We start from the raw sequence: 23,415 nt of genomic DNA on the forward strand, positions 1-23,415 counted from the left end.
TTTGGTGTGTAAAATCCAAAGGAGGGGGTATTTATAGGTTTTTTCGGCCAATGGGAAAGAGGGAACATCTTTATCCAACGGATGAAAGAAGGGTTCTTACCTAAAGTGGGGGGATAGGGCTTTTATACACATGGTAAAAGAGGTCCTCGGACCAAAATGGGTAGGGGAAGGTTTTTGTCCAATAGCTAAAAAGTGGGTTCTTGGAGAGAAAATCCTTAGTAAAGAAAAAAAGGGTTTTTTGGTCTTAAGTGGGTGAAGAGGGAATTTCTTCATGCACCGAATCAGGGGAACACCAATGTCGGCCATTGACGGGGATACACAAGGTTGGGTTGAAATGTATGGGGCATGCAGGCAATGTGCACAGGGTGTACGAGCAATATGCACAGTGTGTGCGTGTAATAGTGTGTAGCTGGGCACAGGCTAGGCACAAGGGTGTGCGGGGAGATTGGCATCGGTGTGCGGGCAATGTGCACAATGTGTGGGGATAATGGTGTGTAGCTGAGCATAGGCTAGGCATAAGGGTGTGCGGGGAGAATGGCATGGGTGTGTGGGTAATGTGCACAGTGTGTGTGGGTAATGGAGTGTAGCTTGGCACAGGCTAGGCATAAGGGGGTGTAGGGAGGTTGGCATGGGTGTGCGGGCAATGTGCACAGTGTGTGCGGGTAATGGTGTGTAGCTGGGCATAGGCTAGGCATAAGGATGTGTTGGGAGGTTGGCATGGGTGTGCGGCATTTGGCACACGGGGTAGGCTGAACTGTGCAGGGCAGCATGCGCATGGTGCAGGTAAGGTGCATGCAGCAAGCAGGCAAGTGCGCACGGCTATGCAGCAGGGATAAGCACAACATGCTGCGGGGGCACACATGCCATGCAAGGGGTGTGCGCAGGCAGGCAACGGGGCACGTAAGCCATGCAGCAGGGGTGCACGTAGCATGTGGTAGGGGTGCATAGGCCATATGGCAGGGGGCACGTGGGTAGGAGGCTGGGTCTTGTTGGCTGGTTTGCTAGCTTGGCTGGTCAGTGAGTGCAACATGCGTGCGAAAAAAATATGATTTTCCAGGGGAGATTGCAGGAAATCCGATAGTCTGATTTTGACATACCATATATCGTCAAAATCGTATTTTTGAGTACTATCCATTTGTATGGTCATCTTGACCGAATTCCTTTGTATATGAAAAGTCAAAATTAGACCCTCCTCCTTCTTGCGTGGGGTTTCAGGGTTTTCAGGCAGGCGGGGAATGTTTCTGGGTTTTCTCAGTCGATCATCATCTCTATTGATCATAAGTTAAAAAGTCATGTCCAAGATTCGCATTTCATCATAACCAAAAGAGGGTGACAAAATTGGGTGCCTACAACCCCCAACTAGTGGGTCTGACACCTACCAGTGCCGTCCACCGGTCTACAGTGGGTTTCTACTGTTCACTTCCACTCTTCATCTCGCCTTGGGGAAACCACAAGGGGTTGATTCAATCACATTTTCCACACATCTAAGGTCCCATATTATGATTCTAACCTAGATCTAGGGTCGATTCAAGGTTTTAAGCACAGATCATACCTCTTTGCTCGAGAACACCTTCAAAACTCCAAATCTCTTCTTCAACTCATAAAATCATCAAATGCTCTTCAAATCTTGCGATTTCTTCATCTAAAACTTTCAAAATCAACATGTAGGTCTTCCATTAAACTTTAGAATCATCTCCTCAAGTGAGATTAATAAGATCTAAAGGATTTCTACCCCAATGAAAGGGTTTCGCTTAGGGTTTCTTGAGAGTTTAAGAAATATAGCCTTTACTCACCTCAAATTATAGATCTCAAGACGAGGATTATTTTTCCAATGCCAAAATGGAAAGATCTAACCTCAATGATGCACAAGAAGCATTTCTTCTTCTTCTTCTTCCCTTTTTCTTCATTTCTTTTCTCTCTTATTTACTCTTCTCACCCACCTTGTAAATTATTAAATAAGAGAAAAGAAGGGTAATAATTGTTGTTTATACCTGGGCCAAAATATCTAATGATCAGACTGGTAGGTCACACTGGTGGGTCCGACCCACCTATAACCACCCACCAGTGAACCGAAACTTATCCAAATAATTGGGATTTCAATGGAACTTGGCTCCCAACATGTATTTTACTCTCCATATATAATTTAAAAATATGTACTTGTTATAAAATAAGGCTACATACCTTTATTGTCCCTATATGGTCTTGTGATATATGCAAGTGCCAAGTGCACGACTTAGGCACATAGACTTCACTAGGCACTGGTTCAGACTCGTCTGGCCAACCCGAGTTTAGAGTCACCCTTGCTATTATGTTCCATAGGGTACCTGTCTCAACTCGTTCGGGTTCAGCTCCTGCACGACCAAATCGAACCAACCAGGTAAGTAAATCGGGTTTAGAAAATAGGGTATCACATATTTAAACTTCCATGGTGATATACTTTCACTTAGCATACATTCAACATAAAAAGTTCTTAACATTGCTTATATATATCAATTTATACTTATTTCTTTCATAAATAGTCTTCCAAACTAATGGAAACTAAAATAGAAATAATAAACAATCATTAATGGAATCAGATATAGTATAAATTGAAGTGTACATAATAAACTTGTTTATGTTTATAACGGAATCACAAATAGTACTAAATAGGACTATAAATCTACCTAAACAATCAAGCAGAAATGTAATTCCTTTGGATACTCTCATTCTAATCCAACTATTAGACTAATGATTTATCATAATGTCCTACAGTTTTATCTTTAATTTAATATTATCACAATTATGTTTAAGGTTAACGGTCATCACAACCACAATGAAACGTGTACCTTTGGATACTCCCGTTTAACCTAATTGCATGACATAATACCCTAAACTAATTGTAATATTTATGAGATAGAATTTCATTTATATTTAAGGCTAATAGTTAAATTCGACACAATTGAGAGAAGTGTATACCTTTAGATACTCCCACTCTTCTCAACCATGTGAATGTCATTAGTACCTTAAAATAGGGTTTGTTGATGTCATTTATTTAATGATATTTGGATACAATTATTTTTAGTTCAATCACTTTAAGTTTTTATGATTGATCCGCTTTGGCGGTAATCGAATTACTAGTTTTCTTAGTTTTATCCATAAAATCCCAACATCTAATCATTTATGACATTATTAAACTATTAATTTAATTATCCCAAATTTTAGTGCAGCTAGAGTCATCAACATGTTATCTTAAAATTCTCCCAAAATAGAAAACATAAGGGAAGATGGAATCAAGACAAATTTAAAGTAGGTATAGAATTATAGCGGAAGCGGTTATTTAATAATTTTGTGATATAAAAAATTTCATCTCTAAAAGGTTAAGTTTATGTCCCTAATATATGTTTTCTCATTACTTAAAGTTCCATCACATAAATATATTTGTTTTCATAAAACTGAAATAGAAAACATACATTACCATAAACAGAACACAAAATAAATAGAAACATATGTTTTTTTTTTTTTTTTTATGACAGATAGAAAACTGTTCCAGAATAGAAACAGAAACAGAATACTATATTCAAGAACAGAAATAGAAAATTGTTTCAATAAATAGAAACATAAATAGAAATAAATCAAAACAAACAAATTTATAAATTGTTTCAATAAATAGAAACAGAAATATATATGTAAATCAAAACAACCAGATTTATAGACTAATTTCTATTTCAGTTTATACATTTTTTTTAAACAAAACAGAATCACATCGAGATATTCCGATCAACACCAAAAAGTTGATTGGAGGGTCACCAGTCGATCAGATGGGTCAAAAATTTGGGTTGGCGGGTAGGGTTCGGGCCGACCAACTCAATTAGGTCTAAACAGATTTGGTCCCAACAAATTTTGGTTCAAAAAATTGATTTGGTTTGGTTTGGTTCAATATGATTTGATTTTGGATTAAATAAACCCCTTAATGGGCTATTGAGCTTAATGGGTTGCGATAATGGGTTTAAGTCCTTTTGATTTGAATAAAACATTACATGGGCTAAAGCCTATATCCGATTCACTTAAAAAAGAAATAAAACCCAGTCTATTACTATAAAATAAAAGAAGAAAAGCTCAATATTCATATTATTAAAAGAATTCAAATCTAACCAAATATCCATTATGATAGGAAAGTCCCCATCTAATCTCAACCCAAATCATATAAATAGAATCTTAACCGAATAGTATTGCCTATTTAATGGTTGATTTCAACCTATGACATAGTTGATTTCAACTTCTTTAATGGTGTTCACCCAATAATAAATAATTCAAAATTATTCTAATAAAAAATATTTTCATGATTGATCTTAATTTTAAAATGATCCATAACCTATTGGCAAACCCAAGCTCTAATACCATTGATGGAATTTATAACATCATAATTCCTAAATCATAATAAGATTCTTGTCAATACACTATGAACCATTTCAATACAAGAGGGGAAAACGACATACCGCACACTGTCGATGGCGTGTTGTTTCAAGTGGAGCTTGACGCAGCCATTGATGTCGTCCTTGCACAAATGAACAACCTTCTTCTTCTTCAATGGAGGTAGGTTTCTTCCCTTAGTATTTTTCTCAATGCACTTCTCTAATGGAAGAGATTAGTATGTAACCATACAAGGGAGGTACTTAATCTCCTTTAATAACACAATGCTCATCTACCATTAAGGTAGGCCAATCAATTAGAGAGTAAATCTTTCTTATTTACAACCAAACTAATATGGTGGATATTCTTAATAGAATCCAAGCTAATTGGCAATAAAATCAAATATTGGGTTTCCATAATGGAACCTAATCAATGGTCAATTGGGACATATAAGGAAATAAATCCTACACCTACCTGTCCAAGAGACATGTATGCATAAAATTAAACATGTAGAAGAAGCAGGCATTTTTCCTGATTTACGAGAAGAGTTTGTAATTATTGGTGAGAATCAAGCCGATGATAGCTTAATCTTGAAATTACGCTCAATTCAGTATGACCTTGCGATGTAGACAGCTTCAAGCTAAGGATGAGGTTGCCAAGGGTACGGTGGGAAGATTAATACAAGAAAATATTTTATTGTCGCCTATTAATGGCACATCCGGTTCTTCTAGTAGGGCATAAGCACCATCTCTTTTCCTGTTAATAGTATGTTATCCTTTATTCAATATAGCATATCATCATTTATACAGATTTTTCTAAAATGTAGGTATCTCTAGTTAAGTATCTGCCCGTTCTAGTCAACATTTTCAAGTTATTCATTCTGTACTATCTTCAAGATTCATATTCTACCCTTGCTTTCATCACTGTTTATGGAAATGATTTTTTTCCTTTACCCATAGTTTATTGTGTTCCGATTTTTCTTTTTACTGTATTATATTGCAGTTTGCATCTCCAAATACTATTCTTCATTTCACCAATTAAGAAGAAAACGCAGATTGTTGGTGGAAACAAAGGTGGAGTGGTAGCAGTTGTGGAGGGCCTTTGGGGATTTGTTCCATTCTCACAGATATCATCTGTTTGTTTTTTCCCCTGGATTTTGTATTCTCACAGATATCATCTGGATTTAATAGAAGAAACACAAAAGAGAAGATGAAGTAGAAATTTCTCTTTTAGTTCGGTATTTCTTAGAGAGGGAGAGAGAGTGTGTTCTCTTCTTGTACGAGAGTCACTTTCCCTTTAATCTCCTTAATAGGGAGGGATGGATCCTAAACCAAACTGTTCCAACTCTCTAATGACTGGAGACCCGTTTGATAACGTTTCAAGAAACGCGTTTCTACCGTTTATAGGTCCAAAAACGAAAGAAACAGAACAAAAAACGTTTGATAAAACTATTTCGTTTCACTTGTTTTCAAAAATAGAAATTGAAATTTCTACCTATTTATGGTTCAAGAAACGACCTAGGCAAAACAAGTAGAACTTGTTTCGCCATTTTTGGAAACGACTCGTGGCCATTCTTTCGCTGGTTACTATCGACTTTGAGAAACATGACTGATCAAACAGCTTCAATTCCGTTTCTGCTTCTAGAAACAAAAATTTATATTTCTGCCATTTCTTGAAACACAAACGGCAGAAACGTCATCAAATGGAACCTAGGTGTACGTAACCACTTAAAATTGGGTAAGGATCAAATCCCTGCAATTTTACACATGAAAGTTTAAATTTTAAATTTAAAACTTTCACATTCAAACTTAGTCAACATGGTGGCCCACCTTAATATCTTAATAGGCACGTTATCACCAACAATTACAACATCTAAGGTGGAGGATTAGATCCGAGAATGATAAGATCAAAAGGATGGAACCTCTTACATATGATCGTCAACTGTTTTCATCCACAAAAGGCTCTGTTGGATCAAGAAGGAATTTGCCTAAATTTACCACACACACACACACACACACACACACAACTGAATCTTGTTAATAAAACTTGTATTATTCAATTCCATTTACTTGTATATTCAAAGAAGAAGCAAAAGAGAAAAAAACTCAAGCTGGCATTAATATCCCATCTCAATACTCGACCTCTGTATCTGTGTGTGTCCAAATAATCCATTTACAGAACTAATTCAGTTAACCATACCTTTCTGTTTAAAAACAATAAATCAATCACAATATATATATATATATATATTTATGCAACAATCAATCTCATTCCTTTTATAATCACCCAATAGATACAGATTAAGAAACACAAATGAGAACTTATTTTTAGGACCCAATTACTACTAAATTGATACACTATTAGGAATTCCCTTCCCTGTAATTCCACCTTTGGAACTCACATTGGATGTGTCAGGGTATAACAGTGTGTATGGAATCTTTGCAGGTCCGTACCTGTTTTTAAGGTTGGGATTTCTATTCCTTTCATTGATTCTTTTCTCTACCTCTTTCAGATTCTCTGCAAATTTTTTGAACTCCTTATGAACCTCCTCATTGTCTGTCCATTCCAATGATCTCTGACCCAAGTACACTTCTTCAGTCGTGTGCCTTGAGAGAACCTCCATCAGTGCCAAACCTAGAGTCATCTCAAATCTTTGGGGCAACATCTTCAAATAGTACTTTTCTGGGTCTTTCAGGAACTCTGCGAATTCGAATGTCCCCTCCATCGGAATAAATCTCCGGCAAAGCATCGGTCTGTTGGGTGAATAGCCGGCATAATCATATTGCCCAAAGTTCACAGAGGCATGAAATGCTGAAGCAATCCATATAAGGGTAGTTAAAGTCTCTACTAAATCAGAAATTGTATCCATTCTGTACCACCAGTTTTGATTCTGCTTGTCACCATGACCAATGTTTCGGATTTCTGACCACCATGCTTGGATTTCTTCGTCAGAAAGGACTGAAGCATCAGTGATATAGTATATTGAGCAATAGCCTCTAACCCATATCTTGATGGCATTCCAAATCTCTAGTCCATCAGCACCATAAGGATAGTCATCAAAAAGAAGTTGCACTCCTGTGGGGCTTTCCTCATCCTCAAACGCTAAATTCCTGAATGAAGTTCTCGGATCCATTAGATCCGACCTGTGTACATATATCCATTGCTGGCGTGTACCTGCGCCAGCAGGGTATCTTTCTCTTGCCCTAGCCTATGTATGTTTTGTCAATGAAGTGGTGAAATAAGAAGATGTAACCATGGTTATAAGCATTGGTATCAGATCGGCCGTATCATATTAGTATTGGCTGAGATCAATACCGATACTTGATCGATCTGGATCGGGTATCAATATTAGTTTAGAGGTAAAATCGTAACAAAAATGTATTTTTTTTTTTTTGTAAAAAGTAAGGACAAAACTTACCGAATCGGTATTGGTACACCGATAACTAAATCATTGGTTACAATTATTATTTTTTTATCTTTTATCTTATTTTCTAAAAGTTATTTAATGCATGAATAAAAAAGACTTTTCAAAAATTGGAAGTCATTTAATGCATTATTTTTTTTTTTCAATTTATTAAAGCTGTTAGTTATAAGTACCTCTTGAGAAGATCATTAGGAAGAGATTGGTCCCTAAAGTTCCAATTTTTGTAGAGTGCTGAAGACAACTCCATTGATACCTCTCCAGGGAACAATGTCTTCTCTAGAATTCCACCGGCATTGATGAGAATGCTCCGAGCGAGGGCGTTTATATGCATGGTATCCTTGAAGTGAGGATCAAGCAATTTGTGAATCGGATGCATCACACTCAACTGTCTTCTAGTTCCGATGATAAAGGGCTCAACGACTGCATGTGTCTTTAACCTAGTGGTCATAAAGCAGTTCTATTCAGAAAAATGGTTGAGGTACAAAAGGTCTCGATATAAAGTATCAAAGACCAAGAAATAGAATATGACCAATATATATATATATATATATATATGTATATATATATATATGTTCCATCATTAATTACTCACCAATGGCTAATTAATTGATGGTAACCAAAATCATTAGCAACAACATGAGCCTTCGCAAGATGCCACAATGATGCTTTGGTGCCAGTGGTAGCCGGTAGAAATACTTGACTGATTACTTCGCCCTCTTCAAAGCTTGGTAAGCTCAATTCGATTGCAACTGGCTTTAGGGTTGCATTATTCCTCTGGAATAGAAGGGTCCGGGATGCATACACACAAACCTCTTGTGTGTTTATCCTCTCTAGGAATGGGAGGAGGTAGTCATGGTGATCCAACATTAATATCCTTCCTTGTCTCATTGCCTATAATTGAAAATCCAATAATAACCCTCCAATATCTCTCATAAATCACATCTTTTTAATTATATAAGAAAAAAAATTAGAGACAACGTGTAAATTACCTCATCAAGATATAAACCATCCAAATTTCCCTCCAAATGTGCGGCATTTATGTTACTCTTCCAGCCATCTTTACTTTGAGGTGGAAATTTCTGCCAAGAATTCAAAAATATTAATTCCTAAAACTTTTTAGTTTGTGGATTCTGCAAGAGATGATGACCGTTCAAAATTTATTAGACCCTTGGGCTGCATTTGGTAGTCATTTAGTTCCAAAAACAACGTTTCGTGTCAAAAACAGAATTTTCAGTTTCTTTGTCAAGATACCATTTTAAAACAAAAAAAATGGTGTTCGGTGAACCTGTTTCAGGAACGATTACCTTAGTTCACTTTTTTTGTATTTTGAACGAAATTGAAATGATAGAATAAGGTTTCATCATTCTATCATTTTGCGTTTCTAGCATTTTTTTTTTCCTTTTCGTTCCAAAAAATTCGAAAAACACCAAGTTGACACCAAATACTTTATTCCTTTTTTTTGTTCCTATTGAATAGAGAAACGTCAGAAACGTTTTCTTGGATGACTACCAAACACACTTTATTGGTTTGAGAATTACCCTTAAACATTTGATTATGGATGCATTAACCCCTGCAAGCATTTCGTGTCCGAATTCTTCATCATCCTTCCAAGCCATCTCATTTTCTAAATAAGATCAAGAAAATAGGATTAATAACATTCTTTATAAAAAAAAAAAAAAAAAGTAATAGAGGGAGGCAAAAAAGTGATGCCAAATCTAATATGGTGCTTCCCATTTCCCAATTATTTATTAAAAAAAAAAATTAGCTAAAATAGAATGACTTTTAAATACTAAAATGATCTTCCAATATTATAGAGGATAAGAATAAATATATTTCCTTACTTGCTATAATTTGAGGAAGTGGAAATTTGACTTGATGATGTTTGCTTCCAATATTATTCATCTCTCTTAAGAGCTCCTGTGGAACTAATTTCTTCAATTTCTCTATTACCCACCCTTCTAGCACCTTATTTGGGTTGTTGTTGTTGTTATCATCATACAGATCATGTATCTCCTCGAATGAGTCGAAACTGCTGGATTCATTCTTAAACAAAGCTTTGGCCTCAGGCATTAAGAAATGTATGATTGCTTCAATTGAATTCGATATGAACTCTGACATTTTCTGAGTGCTGAATCGCTCGTCTGGAGGAACATAGATGTCTAGTTTTATCATTTCCGGCCTACTTTCGGTTGAAGGATCTACGTACACATACACAAAAGAATCAAGACATAATAATCTAGTTAGTAAAATTGGCTTATATATTAATTCCACCAAGACTAAAGATTCATCGGTCAACACCTATTCACTAGCCCATACCTATACAATGAATGTATGCTCCACATATGGTGAAAACATTACTTGAAGATTATTATATACGTAAGTACCTTCCTGGGTAGGAGGGCGCCCTGTTCTTCCTCGCCGAGGATATGGGTACTTTTCTGATCCACCGAGGACTGGTCGTACATGTTCAAGGCCTTTATCTGGACTTCCGAGATCATTATAGTAATCATAATCATAAACTCGATCCCATTCTTTTCTTTCACCACTTCCATTCCCCCTCAAGCTAATAAGTTCTTCTTCCCTCAATGGTCTTATAGCTTCTGGTGTAAGATTTGGAAGATAACACTAACATACGTACACTTATGAGTTACACGCACAATTAAAATTAATAATAATAATAATAAATAAATAAATAAATAAAGGAAAAAGGCAGGAAGAAGAGAAGGATATGAGGAGATGACATACAGCATTAGAGAAGAAGATGCGGCCGCAGTGTGTCTTACTAAATGGGTAAACCCAAGAGTTGCAATCGAAATGAAATTTTCGATTTTGAGCAACATGATGATGGAGCAACTCAAGAGTTGCAGAGATAAGGAAGAACTCGTGATTGTTATGGTTTTTGGTGATGAAAGCCCCAGGTACTCCAAATTCTGGATCGACTTGGAACTTAATCCTGTATATTATGCTGTTCTCCCCATTGTGTTTGCCTTTCCTGCCATGTCTCAAATTTGCTTTCTCACTCAACCTAGCTTTCCCATTGGCTTTTAATAATGAATCAAGACATATATTAATTAATTGAGTCTTCCTTATTAATATAACAAATTAGGCATTAATTTCTAAATTAGTCAAAATGTAAACTTACAAGGATCAATTGAGGTGCTACTGTAGAGATGGATTGAAGCTGAATTTCCGGGACCTCGCTGGCCAAGGGTCCGGCGAATGACCACAGTTCCCCTGATAACATGCAAATTAGTTTCCTGCAGATTGGTGCACTTATAAAGGGGGCAAGAGCTCAGCCATTCGGGAAGGTTGGAATACCACCCATGATCCATTTTCTTGCTACCAACATAAGCTAATGATTAGTTTCTGGGTTAATATCCTTCCCTATCTATTACTAGAAGAGATCTTTTATATAGGTTTGAGTGTTTGGTTCTACGTGGAGAATCTGGGCTACTAAAGAATGCTTGAATATGAAGGAAAATGGATTTCCAGATTTTAGATAAAGTAATGGAGAAGGAAAGAAGTATGCTTTGCTTGAGCTCTGGTTGTGCATCTGATTCCAATGCTTGCAGGCCATTTGGAATTGGTACTGAGTTGACCCACTAATTTCTCTTGGGCTGATATGCTATAGCAATATTGTGAGACAGTGAAGGAAGACTGAAAGGCAGAACTTGGATCAGGTCCATGTATAAGAATGGTTCTCGTATAGTATCTGATTTACCCATGAAATCCACTTATTCTCTTTTTTTATAGCAGATTGATGCTTTATTACAATCACGAAGAAAAACTCAAGAAATTCTCTTTCATTATATTACCAAAGTAATTGATGGAAAAAAAATTATTCTGTACTAATCTTGATGCTGAATATATGTTAAGTCCTCAACAAGAAGTTGAATCCTATCAATTTCTAGACACTATCCAACAAGTATTAACATTGGATGGACCAACGGAATTACTTATGGAGGTTGAGCATACAATTGCAATACAGGAAGACATGGATACTGATTCAATCAATCTCGGTGACCATATTTCCACAGACAGTTATGATTCTGTAATTCAGCACAATATTGATAATATGATGAAAAAATGATAAAACCTCAATTTCCATCATACCCTAAGTTATGCGGATAATTAAATTGTAGACGTAACTAGGTCAAAATCGGACTTGAACCAAATACGGTTAACCTCTTATTCAAACTAGATAAACCAAGGAGAATCCTGAAAATGACATAAGCCATGACGCACATGATGATGTAATAATCAATGTAGCTACAGTTTTACACAAGATTGATTTTCTCATTGTGGTCTTCTTTTCCATTTGTAAAACAAAGTCCATATATCTCTTTTGCATCTACTTTCTGTTCTTTAGACAAAGTAGTCGTTTGTGAGCATTGTGCTGCAGATCTGTAAGAAAGGGAAGGTTTTAGGCACCAATTTTACAGATTGTGAAGAATCCAAATATCTTTCCTTATACATCACAACTTTAAGATAAATATGTTCATACCTATCATGCAAAAGCTACCCTAAGTTCTATTAGTAGTACTTAGAATAGTTTAATGGATTTTTCCTTTTTCTCTTTTAATCAACTAAAGAAAAGATAGAAAAAATGAAAATCCGGTCGAATAAGGAACCACCTTATCCTTCTATATCCAATTTCTTATATATTTCTATGGTTTCTGACTCAAGTTAGACCCCTTCTCACGAATCGGATTATCCTTACTATAAGGAAATATTGGATCATTGTAAAACTAGATATAAAAATAGTCTAATCCAATTGAACAATCTAAATTGCTAGAAATGATGCAAACCTTCTATACAGAACATCAATCCGTATTTCAAGGTCAGCAATACACGGTGTTCAGTGATGATCCGGACAGCAATTAAGACAACATACAAATGAATTCAGAGTCCAGACTCCAGACCACACACATTCGGATTCGGAAACAGAGGAAACCTCTTCTGACAAAAAATGAGAACCAGGCTCGTCACAACCAGAGTCTAGTTCTGGGCGGAAGAGAAGAATCCCTTCTCATCAAGACCATCTAGAAAAAGACCTAGAGTTTAGCACCTCAACAAGGTAGCAGAATAAATTTTGGTGAGGATCTCTTAACCTTTGAAAAAAAAAGAAAAAAGAGCAAACACCTACTCCTACCTTTCGTTTCCAAGAAGAAAAAATAGTAAATTAAAAGAAAGAGATGCAAACAGGACGGGAGATCCCCACCTTCCCTCCTCTTTGCCATTAACTCGATCTGCCATCTACTGTAAATTTTAGTTTTGAATATCTTACCAATCCCCCTAGGGCTTTCAGTTAGATGGGGAAAAGAAATGGTTAATCGCTGAGAAGGAGAGGGAAGAAACTAGTTGCCATTAGTTTTGAGTGTCTTCTTAAAAAAAATCCCCACCAGCATATGTACATACTTAGACAAGGTGCAAAAAGACCATGATACCCCTACATTGAAGATGCTCATGCCAGCCCTCCCATTGGTCGCACGCTGGTGGGTACCCGCACCAGCAGGTAACGTTCCCTTGCCCAAGAAAAAAGGTGTTTTAAGAACTCTTTTTTTTTTAATGAGAAAAAACAAAAACATAAAAACACTAACAAAAGAGAGAGGATACCACCACAGCCTCCCAAAAGCAAAAGACCAACTTCTGTTGCATAGCTCTAAGAGCCAGCCCAACTTAAACCTGAGAGCAGTTTCCTCACATTCCTTGATACAAAAAATAGCAGCTAGAGTGGCTTCAGTATGTAAACAATTGTCTTTTCTTTATAAGAGACTGGAAATATCATATTTGTTAAGTTTCCTGCCTTACTGTAGCTTGCTGCCGGACCTTGTATTATTTAACAGCCCTTTGCTGCTTCCTCTTTTATAAATAGATTCTCACTAAAATACCCAACCCCAATCCTGACCATGTGTATGAAAAATAAAAAAATAAAAGACCCCAAAAGAGAGAGAACAATGGTCAACATCTGAGTTACACAATAATTAAATTCATTGCTTGAATAAATAACAATTTATACATAATCAGCATACCGGATGTGACTGTATCAGGGACTGTCACTGCCCTATCTAAAATACAAATCAGGACTCAGGAACTTTGCAGAACTCTTATTATATAAATTGATGATGTCGACTGAAGACTGCAGCAAAACACGGATGACAGAGATCCTTCTGTGCCCAGAATGAATTTTCTCAGTACATGTTTTCCCGACCTATGATCAATAGTGGGAGTTCCTGTCAATGGATGGGGTTTACGAGTAGATTGCTCCACATGCTGGTGGAGCCACCGACAGCCAGAAAATTCCATCTTGATCAAAGATATGTTAATTAATAATTAGACCCAGGGGCTGTCATAATTTTGCACGCTGTTTCCAAGGGCAACCTCCCTCAAATGCCTGTTCCAACACATCTTCCACCCGCTTCACCAACACTATCTGTTAAGAATACAAGTGAAAATAAGTATCTCAAGGTTGCATTATAGAACAGTCGAATAAATCAAAGGAGAGCCCTACTAAGGCCACTACGTTTATCAGATTGTTATCAAGATGCTTTTCAAAAAATAAAAAAAAAATAAAAAAAAATAAAAAGCCTGTAAGTTGATACATGAATCCTTCAATGAGAATCCAAATGATGCAGGAGCATTTCCAAGGGCACGCTATACCTGTTTGAGAGTCCCGGAGAATCAGGCCTGAATTGGGATTTGGGTTCTAATAGGATAACTAGATATTTATTTTCTTTAAGATGATATGTAATCTTTTTATTTCTCAGAAGTTTAGCTACGTAGGATAATTGGTTTCCCAATTTGAGTTCTTAGTTTCCTAGTCAGGAGTGTCTAATTTTGAGCAGTCTTTTCTTATTTATAGCTTGTTCCTACCAAAGATTGGAGATTTGAAGATGAATCGAGATGTTTTAGTGAAAACTGCATGGCTTAGGGCAGCTTGGCTCTCTCCCTCTTTCTTATTCTTTCTTTTCCCTTCCTTAGACATTCTCCTCCCTATTCCTTCTTCTTCCTTCTTTCTTCCTCTTGTTGCTTTTCCTTATTTCCCCTTACCAGTTAATCCCTGTTCTGACGATAGAATGATTCAACAAGAGAGAACTTGCTATCCCATTTGATTTGTCCCTCCCGCCACAAACTCAGGATTCTAAACCCTCTCCCTAGGGCAACTTAACCTACAGAACTTGAGCCCAGCAGTCTCCCAGTGCTGAGAAATTATGCTCTTTTCTGGACCGACTCTACGAGTTCCGCCCAGTTAGGCTTCAGCAGTCCTGACCTTGCCCCTGGCTTATTGATTGAGATTGCCATCAGTTGATCTACAGAGGATTCTGAAGTAGGATCATACTTCCAAAGTTACAGAGTGGGGTATAAAGGAGGGAGTTCCACCTCTTGCTAGCGTCTAGAGGTAGAAGACAGCCACCCTCCTCTCCCATGATCTCTATTTCTTTACCCACACTTTCCTTGAATTAACCACCCCCCCCCCCCCCATCCTTCTTATTTCTACTGTCTTTAATTAACTTCATTCCAAGATTGCCCCCTTCATTAGTTGGAAATTCCTCTAATATCCTTATCCATATCATCTACCAAATTTCCCACAGATTCTATTCAATTACCATATTGCCACCCTCCTTTGAAATCTTCAGTTTATTTACAGAACTGCCATTATCACTTGTTATTGACATATTAAAAGCTTGGGTGGGCCCATAGTGAACCCAACTAGGTTTTTCAACCCTGAGATCTCATCACCAAGGCTTCATACCACCAAATGTAACAACTCAGATGGAGAAATCTATGGGACGGGGGGCATATGCAGGTAACATCTATGGGAACCTAAAATTGATAAAATACATTGAATGTAGTACTATTTCAGACATGGTTAGAAGTTTCTGCCAAAATGACAGAAATTTTGCAAAATATTTTGGTTTCGAGAAGCCTCAAAACAAAATAGGGGTAAACTCTACAGGAATACCATATTAAAATTTCAGCATTTCAACCAAAATTTCAGTAATTTTGACTCATTTTGGAAAAATTTTGAGATCACCCTTTTCCGTCTGAGAACCCCATAACTACTAGAAAACTTCAATTTTTTAGCCAAGTGCCTCGTACTTCTACTGAACCAAGACTTGGTGGGTCAACTGTGGAGCAACCACTTCAACATTTGGGTAGATTTCAAGCATCATTTGGCCAAATTTCAAAATTTCACATACAGGGTTATTTGTGATGGACTTTAAGAGATTCTTGTAGAGTCCGAAGCCAATCTACAATTTTGTAGGGTTGTTTAATTATTTCATTGTTTCCCTGAAGTTTTGGACAAAAATATAACCATTTGACCAACATAATGGCCAACGGAAATGTATCAGATTTTGGTCGAATTTTGACGAAATCTCAAACCATGATTTCAGACAAACAATGAAATAATGAAACAAATGGTGCAAAAAATTACGTTGCAACTGGAATTTGTTCAAACAGACTGGCATTTATAACATGCATTTTCCATGTATGAGATTAAAAGGGTAAGATAAACTTATTGCAATTCATGCACAATTCAAAAAAAGTATCCGAAACAGAAAAAGAAATGCAGTTAGATCTTGAATTAAATACAGGTGACTTTGAATGTAAGAAATGCCAAAACCATTCAAAAGAAACAAAAGTACCTCCATGCAGTTACGAACAGCTGATGGCACTTCAACCAAGTCCTTTAAGTTCCTCTCCGGGAGGATAACCCGTTTGATACCATAACGATGCGCAGCCAATATCTGAACATGCAAATAAACAAAAATCAGAAACTCTATTTCCATCATTGCAATAATACACATCAAATCCAATAACCAGAATGTAGGGATATAATTTTTTTGGGTGAATAAATAATATATAACCAAGAAGAAGAATATACAAAGGGGAAAAAAAAAAGGTGGGGGGGAGGGACTAAGCGAAAGTTACACAGCCGAAGCAATCAAGGGGGGCCAAAAAGGAGATGGGCAAACCCCAGGAGACAACAATAAGAATGTTCCTTGAGAAATCTCTTACCAGGCGGGAGGGGAGAGCAGCTAGCTTAGAACTACCATAAAAAAAGATGGATGTCCAAATCATATCAAAGGATCTAGAGTTGGACTTCCATCTACGGAGGTTTCATTCCAACCAAAAGTGATTGATGGAGGCGCAAAAACCAAGCTTACCGGTGGTGTCACAAATACCTGCGAATGTCATGTCAACCCAAATCTACTCTCTTGGGGGGGGGGGGGGGGACAGTCCTTTTATAAGGCCAGCAATATGAAAGAACACCCTTCCAAACAAAAGAGGCCAAGGGGCAGGAGAGGAAGAGATGATTGGCATCTTCAATACCATTCCAACAGAGGCAGCAGGCAGGTGGCACCTGGATGTGTCTATAGATTAGGAAAGACTAGGTGGGGAGGCAATCGGATAGCGCACACCAAGCGGTAAAGAAGTGGCGGGGAATATGACCTTTGAACCAAAAAGTTTCCACCAAGGAACTAAGGTGACTCTAGCTATAATCAAATCCCAAGCAGAGGAGGAGCTAAAGAGGCCCGGAGGACGACGGGGACCAACAAACTATCCATTCTCCCTCGATGACTAAGGCGAAAGGGCGTAGGGAAGACCAAAAATCAGATAAAGGGGGGACCACACACCATTAGAGATGATGGAGGAAACCTTGGCATCTCTGGGAATACCTGAAGAATAAATGCATCTAGCACTAACCAAGAAGGAAAGGATACCTACAGGAAGCCAAGGATCAAGCCAGAAGGAGATGGAGGAATCATTCCCAATGGATATGGAGATGGCATGAAGAGCAAAGGGTATAGCATGAAGGATATTTCTCCAAACCCTGGAAGCATCTGAAGAGGAGAATACAAACCAAATGGAATCCTTGCAGAGGAGAAAGGAGTAAACCCAAGAAACCTAGATGATGTTGTGTTTGGAGGCAATTTTCCAAATGAGCTTGAGAATGCTAACAAAGTTGACATCTTTAATTCTGTGGAGACCCAAACCTCCTTCGGCTTTGGGAAGACAAACGGAAGACCATTTGAGAGGGTGATTGGCAAAGTCAACCCCTTTCTAAGGAAAGGTGCAAATGAGGGACTCCGCAACCTTGATGGTGGACTGGGGAAGAGCATAGATGCCAGACTAAAATAGATAACAAGATTGGAGAACATATTTGACAAGCACAAAACATCCAGCATAGGAAAGGAGACTGCATTTTCATAGCTGAAGTCTTTTTTCCTTAAGGTCAAGGATGGGGTGCAATGATGTCTAGAAAGTCTAGAAGAGATGAGGAGACCCAGATATTTGACCGGGAGAGATCCCAGAGAGAAGTTGGTCAAAACTGAAGAAAGCAAGCAAGCTGAAGAAGCATTGGAAACACCAGCAAGGAAACTGAGATTTAAGGAGGTTAATGCATAAACCAGATAGGGATTGGGAGAGGCGCAAGTGATAGACTCAATAGAGGAAGGATCCGCTCTAGATAAAATCTTGAGATCATAGGCAAAAGCGAGATGAGTGATATTGAGGGCCTTACAATTAGGAAGGGGAGAGATAAGGTGGAGGTCAATACTGGATTGGATGGATCTAGAGAGGACCTCAAGGGAAAGAGAGTAAAGGAAAGGGGGCATCTGCGTAGAGGAGAAAGAAAATCCTACAGGACTACTATTGACCAGAATAGAGAATTGTGAGGAAGAAACGCAAGAAAGAATCCAATACACAAAGGCTGGAGGGAAGGACACTGGAGCAGGACCTCAGAAATAAACCCCTAACTTAAGAAGGGCCGCAAGGGAGTGGGATTTCATATCGAAACCTCTGACAATTTTCATGATAGAGAAGGATGTTATCAGAGATACTCTTCTAGGCAATGAAAGCTAGTTGATTAGGTCTAACCAAGGAGTCAATGACTGTCTGCAGTCGATTGGACAGGAATTTAACAATTAATTTGTAAAGAAGATTATAAAGGGAAACTGGCCTGAAATCGGACATAGAGGCACCCTCTTTTTTAGGAATCAGGCAAAGGAAGGTATGGTTCACTCTTTTGATCTAATCAGGGTCAAAGAAGCTACAAATAGCCTTGATGAGATCACCTTGAATAACTTCTCAACAGGAAGAGAAAAAACCCATACTGAAGCCATCAAGACCAGGGGCTTTGCTGGGTTTAAAAGAGTGGACAGCCAATAAAATTTCATCATTTGAAAGGATAGCCTTGAGGGAGGGCAAGAGATGGCTGGGAACGAATTTATTGAGATGAAGGGAGGGGAAGGGAGAGGGGTGTGTGAAGAAGAAGCGTCGAAGACGTCTTGAAAGCAGGCAACAGCCTCCGATTTAATGTTATCAGGAGAGAGAAGAGGGATCCATCCCTAGCAATAAGGTTGAGGATGGAGTTAGAGTTGGATCAAGCTTTAAGCGAGCGATAAAAGTATGCCGAGTTGGAATCACTAAGCTCAAGCCATTTGACGAATGAAGCTTTCCTCTTGAGCAATCAAGAAAAAAGCTTAGAAGAAATAATCTTTTCCTCTTCAGCCAGGGAAAGATTGTGAACATCAAGTTGAAGGCTAGCCTGAATGGAGGCAAGGCTATCTCTAGAAATAGAGATTGGAGGAGATGTTGCGAAAGGAATTTGAGTTCCAGATTTTGAGGCCAAATTTAACATTTTTAAGCTTCCTAGCAAAGGCAACGAGGGGGGGGGGGGATGCTTGAACTAGCAAGGCCCAAGCCGTTTTGACTAAGGGAAGGAAGTCCTAATGCTGATTCGACATGTCAAAGAATTTGAATGGTTTAGGCCGAAAGGAGATGTAAGGTTGGATGAGAAGAGAAATGGGGCAATGATCGGAGATGCCCGGGAGATCAAAAGAAACATGAGAGGAGGGGAAGGAAGAAAGCCGGGCTTCATTGATCAGAACTCTGTCCAATCTACAAGAGACTATCGGGGCCACTTCTACGGTTGTGCCAAAAGAGCTTGGTCCTAGACCACCTTAGATCATTCATAGCAATGTCATCCAAACAATCATTGAAAGCTTCTACGAAGGCAAGATCAATGGAAGAACCTCTTTTCTTTCCATGACTAAACCTAACCACATAAAAATCTCCTGCAATAACCCAAGGTAGGGAGCCGACTAGGGAACAAGGGGTGAAGTTCATCCCAAAGGAGAGATATGTAAGTAGCCCAATTTTTATAATAAAAAACGAAGATATGGATGTATTAGTGGGAGGAGGATAATACCGAGATGGAGAATTTGGCGGGATTTCAGAGAATCCAGATCCAACCATTGGGGCTAGAGGCATAGTTTGAGCTAAACGACCAGGAGGGGGCGATCATGGAGACAATACGGGGGGCATTGTGCTCAAGGACATAGATCTCAAGGAGGCGGCAAAGGTCAAAGCAAGTGGACTTGATGCGGGATCGGATTTTAGTATGTTTGACCAAAGGAGTTGAGACCTCAAGCGTTCCAGATAGTCCAAGAAATCATTGAGAAGCTAGAAGAATGGGCGAATGATGCTCAGGGGAGCATGTAGCACTAGTAACTGAATGCAGACTTGCTAACGATGCACTATCTTCTACTGCGCCGTCTGTATTTCTTAATAGGAGAAATATTGGAGGAAAAGCTAGAGATGGCAGCGAAAGCTTGATGTTGAGGGCTTTCAAAGATAGTCACAAGGGAACAAGGGCCAGTTAAAAGGACTGCAAAAGCCAAAGGGGCCAAGTTGGAGAGGACACTAAAAGTTGGCAACTCAAGTTCCATTTGAGGAATAGACACTAAAGATAGAATCTAAGAGAACCAAAGTCTGATAGGCTGCAGATTAGTTGCTGATGGAGAGAAGCGATGGATCGGTTACTGGAGAGGAGCAATGGCAAATCAATCACAGATGACCTATTAGCTAAGTTTGTCGGCGGAGAGCAAAGATTGGCAAAGATGGTTGTTGGAGGAATGACGACAAATCGAAGTAGGTGTTGAACGATGGTTGGAGGTAAAGAGGTTGGTCGAATGGTGGCACCAGAACTGTCGGCCAAAAGGTCCAAGGAGGAACCAGAAGCACATAACCAAGACAGAGAGTTGAGTGAGAGAGAAGGGCCATTCAGGTTAAGAGAGGGATCCGAGCTACCTGAGTTAGAGGAAACAGGCGTCGCATAGGGGGGTCCAAGGAAAGGGAATGGGTAATAGTGGTCCCAATGGTCGATTTAGGAGGATAATGGTTGAACCAGGAGGAGGTACGATGGGATGAGTTATGACTAGCTTTGGAGAAGGTTCGGTTTGGAGAATGAGAAGGGATGTGAATTGGTTTGGGAGGTTTAATTCTCGAAGCGGCAAGAGTGGAGGGGGTGGGGTCTACTAAAGTAAAAGGTAGGGTAAAAGAGGAGGTAAAGCCAAGGTGGGGGGAGTATAGAGGGAAGAAGTGATGCAAAATTGAGGTTGGACTGGGTTGACCCTTTGGGCAATCTCAATCAAAACGAGCGAGGTCCGATTAGATTTTTGGGATCGATAGGATATTTTAGGATTATTTAGAAAATATGGAGTTATTTAATTTGGCAGATATGTAATCTTTTATTTTGGATTATTTTGGGGATAGCTATTAAACAAGTAAAAATTTTCAATTTAGTTTTATTGTGTTTCTATTCTATTAGTCTTAAGATTTAGGAAGTAGGAGTTGCAATTTCAATTTTAGATTTTAATCAGGCAAGTTTTAATTTCAGTTTACTATATAAAGGCATGTAACCCAAATAATTGGAGATATTTGAGAATGGATTGAATTAAGTGTTTTGGTGTCGGGTATGGTGCAAAACTAGGTTGTGTGCCCTCCTTCCTCCCCCACCCTTCTGTGTGACTCCTTTCCCACCCCTAAAACTCAAAGCTCTCTCAGGGATTTCTTCCTTTCCCTTATGGCCCTCCATCAAGGATGGTGAAAAATAGTTTCATCAACATTAAAGGAGGAAAATAAGATGGATTAAAGAGGAAGGCAAACAATGTCAGGCATGGAGGGAGGAGGGATAGGGGCTAAAGGAGCAAGATATCAAGCAAGTGGTAGGTGGGCGGCAGACTAGTCGATTGACAAGAGGTGAGGTCTTTAAGGTTGGCAAAGCTACAAGATCTTCCATTTCAGAGTTCAAGAGATTTTGAAGGACTGCAAATCGGTTGACTCCAGCAGAGGGTCATCAGACTACATCATACCAAAGGACAAGACCTTAGCAGGGACTGACGGATCTCAAGAAGCAACTAAGGGAGGCTTCATAGAGCGGCTTCCATTATGATGATGCCTAAACCTCCTCCGGCCACGACTGGGGTGGCAAAAGGATGAAAAAGGGGGCAGACGAGACTGAGGAAACCTAGAGGATCCAAGGCGAGATCTGACGGAGGATTCAACTTTGACCCTGGAAGAGGAGACAAAAGGAGCTTGAGAGGCTGTGACTTTGGGGCCTTCATCTTCAATAGAGATATTGGGAGTACATAATTTTGTGTGATGACCGAAGACCTTACAAATCGAACACTAGGGAGGCAACCATTCATAGGAGATAGCCTACTGGAACGAGTAACCCTCCCCACCATGATAGTGATAGATGAAGGAGGTGGGTCTTCTGTAGAAATCTTAACACATATTTGAGCAAATGCAATCGCGTCCATCATTTTTGTGCGTTCATCAGAGTAGAGAGGATGTCTGATCATTAAGCCCATAACATTAACGTTGTCTTAACACCAAAAATGTAAGGGGAGGTTGGGGAGAGAAATCCAAAGGGGAATGGATTGGAGATCCACCTTACAAAGCTGAGTGAATCGGCCCCACTGGCGGAGAAAGCTTGGCTTCCTTCCAATCTGCCAAGGACCAACTTCAAGGGCATTCGTTTTTCCACCTCATCAGAAAAGTTAAATATAAAAAGACCATTGTCAAGGAGATAAGTATATAAAGTTATAAACAGCCTTTGACCTTCGTTGCTTAGAAAGGGAGGCCAGCTGCCAAGGAAATGGCCGATCAGGCAGTGCTTCTATTTGGATATTTCAGAGTCAAGCAGACCAGACAGACAAACACCAACCTTCAAGTCATCGACCATGGAGGGGGGAACAAAATGAAGAGAGAAACCTTCTCTCGAAGGGGAACTGAAAGGGGAGTTATAGGGTTTGGTCAATGGAGGGGAGGAAGAATGGGAGGTAGGAGAGGGGCTGGTAGGGTGAGTGGATGAGGAAGGGGAAGGGATTCCGGTGGTGGGATCCACCAGAAGGGGATGGGTCATAGAGGGAAAGTAATCAGGTCATCGAGAGGGGTAGCTCGAAGGTCTCGACATTTCAGTGGCTCTAGAAGAAAAATGAACATAGGTATGTAATTACTTTGTGCAAAAGCCTGCATTTTGGTTTAGGAACAATACAATAAGCATTGGACCATCACATAATATTTCCGGAAACCATCAGATAGTACAGATGGCGCACATGCTGATGATCATTATAGTAATTAATGTCTGATGCTCCAAGACATAAGACATCAAAATAATTGATAAGAATTCTCAGTTGTGTACAATTTGTTTTTTGGGTGAATAAATAAATTCTTTAGGCGAATAAATAAATTCATTACCAAAGAGGAAAGAATATACAAGGGGGAAAGAGATTTTTTTTTTTTTTTTT

At 38.8% G+C, this 23,415-nt stretch overlaps 2 protein-coding genes across 2 annotated transcripts in view; both read right to left on the reverse strand.

The window, feature by feature from the left end:
* Positions 1-6,638: 6,638 nt before the first annotated feature.
* On the reverse strand, positions 6,639-11,208 carry LOC122086147 (linoleate 9S-lipoxygenase A-like). The gene is made up of 9 exons (XM_042654864.1): positions 10,956-11,208; positions 10,559-10,854; positions 10,198-10,438; positions 9,655-10,011; positions 9,352-9,437; positions 8,803-8,892; positions 8,406-8,704; positions 7,987-8,250; positions 6,639-7,499 (listed from the first exon to the last, which is right to left on the reverse strand). The coding sequence occupies exons 1-9, from the start codon at positions 11,143-11,145 to the stop codon at positions 6,734-6,736; spliced, it is 2,589 nt and encodes an 862-aa protein (XP_042510798.1). The 5' UTR covers positions 11,146-11,208; the 3' UTR covers positions 6,639-6,733.
* A 2,578-nt stretch (positions 11,209-13,786) lies between these two features.
* LOC122086658 (lon protease homolog 2, peroxisomal-like) overlaps positions 13,787-23,415 on the reverse strand; it is a 47,033-nt gene continuing 37,404 nt past the window's right edge. The window contains exons 16-17 of the mRNA XM_042655619.1: positions 16,462-16,563; positions 13,787-14,246 (exon numbers count right to left, since the gene is read on the reverse strand). Of these exons, the coding sequence (XP_042511553.1) occupies positions 14,163-14,246; positions 16,462-16,563 (186 nt within the window). The 3' untranslated portion in view covers positions 13,787-14,162. The remainder of the gene's footprint in view (positions 14,247-16,461; positions 16,564-23,415) is intronic.

Source organism: Macadamia integrifolia, chromosome 8 (genome assembly GCF_013358625.1).
Source record: "Macadamia integrifolia cultivar HAES 741 chromosome 8, SCU_Mint_v3, whole genome shotgun sequence".
NCBI classification, from domain to species: Eukaryota; Viridiplantae; Streptophyta; class Magnoliopsida; order Proteales; family Proteaceae; genus Macadamia; species Macadamia integrifolia.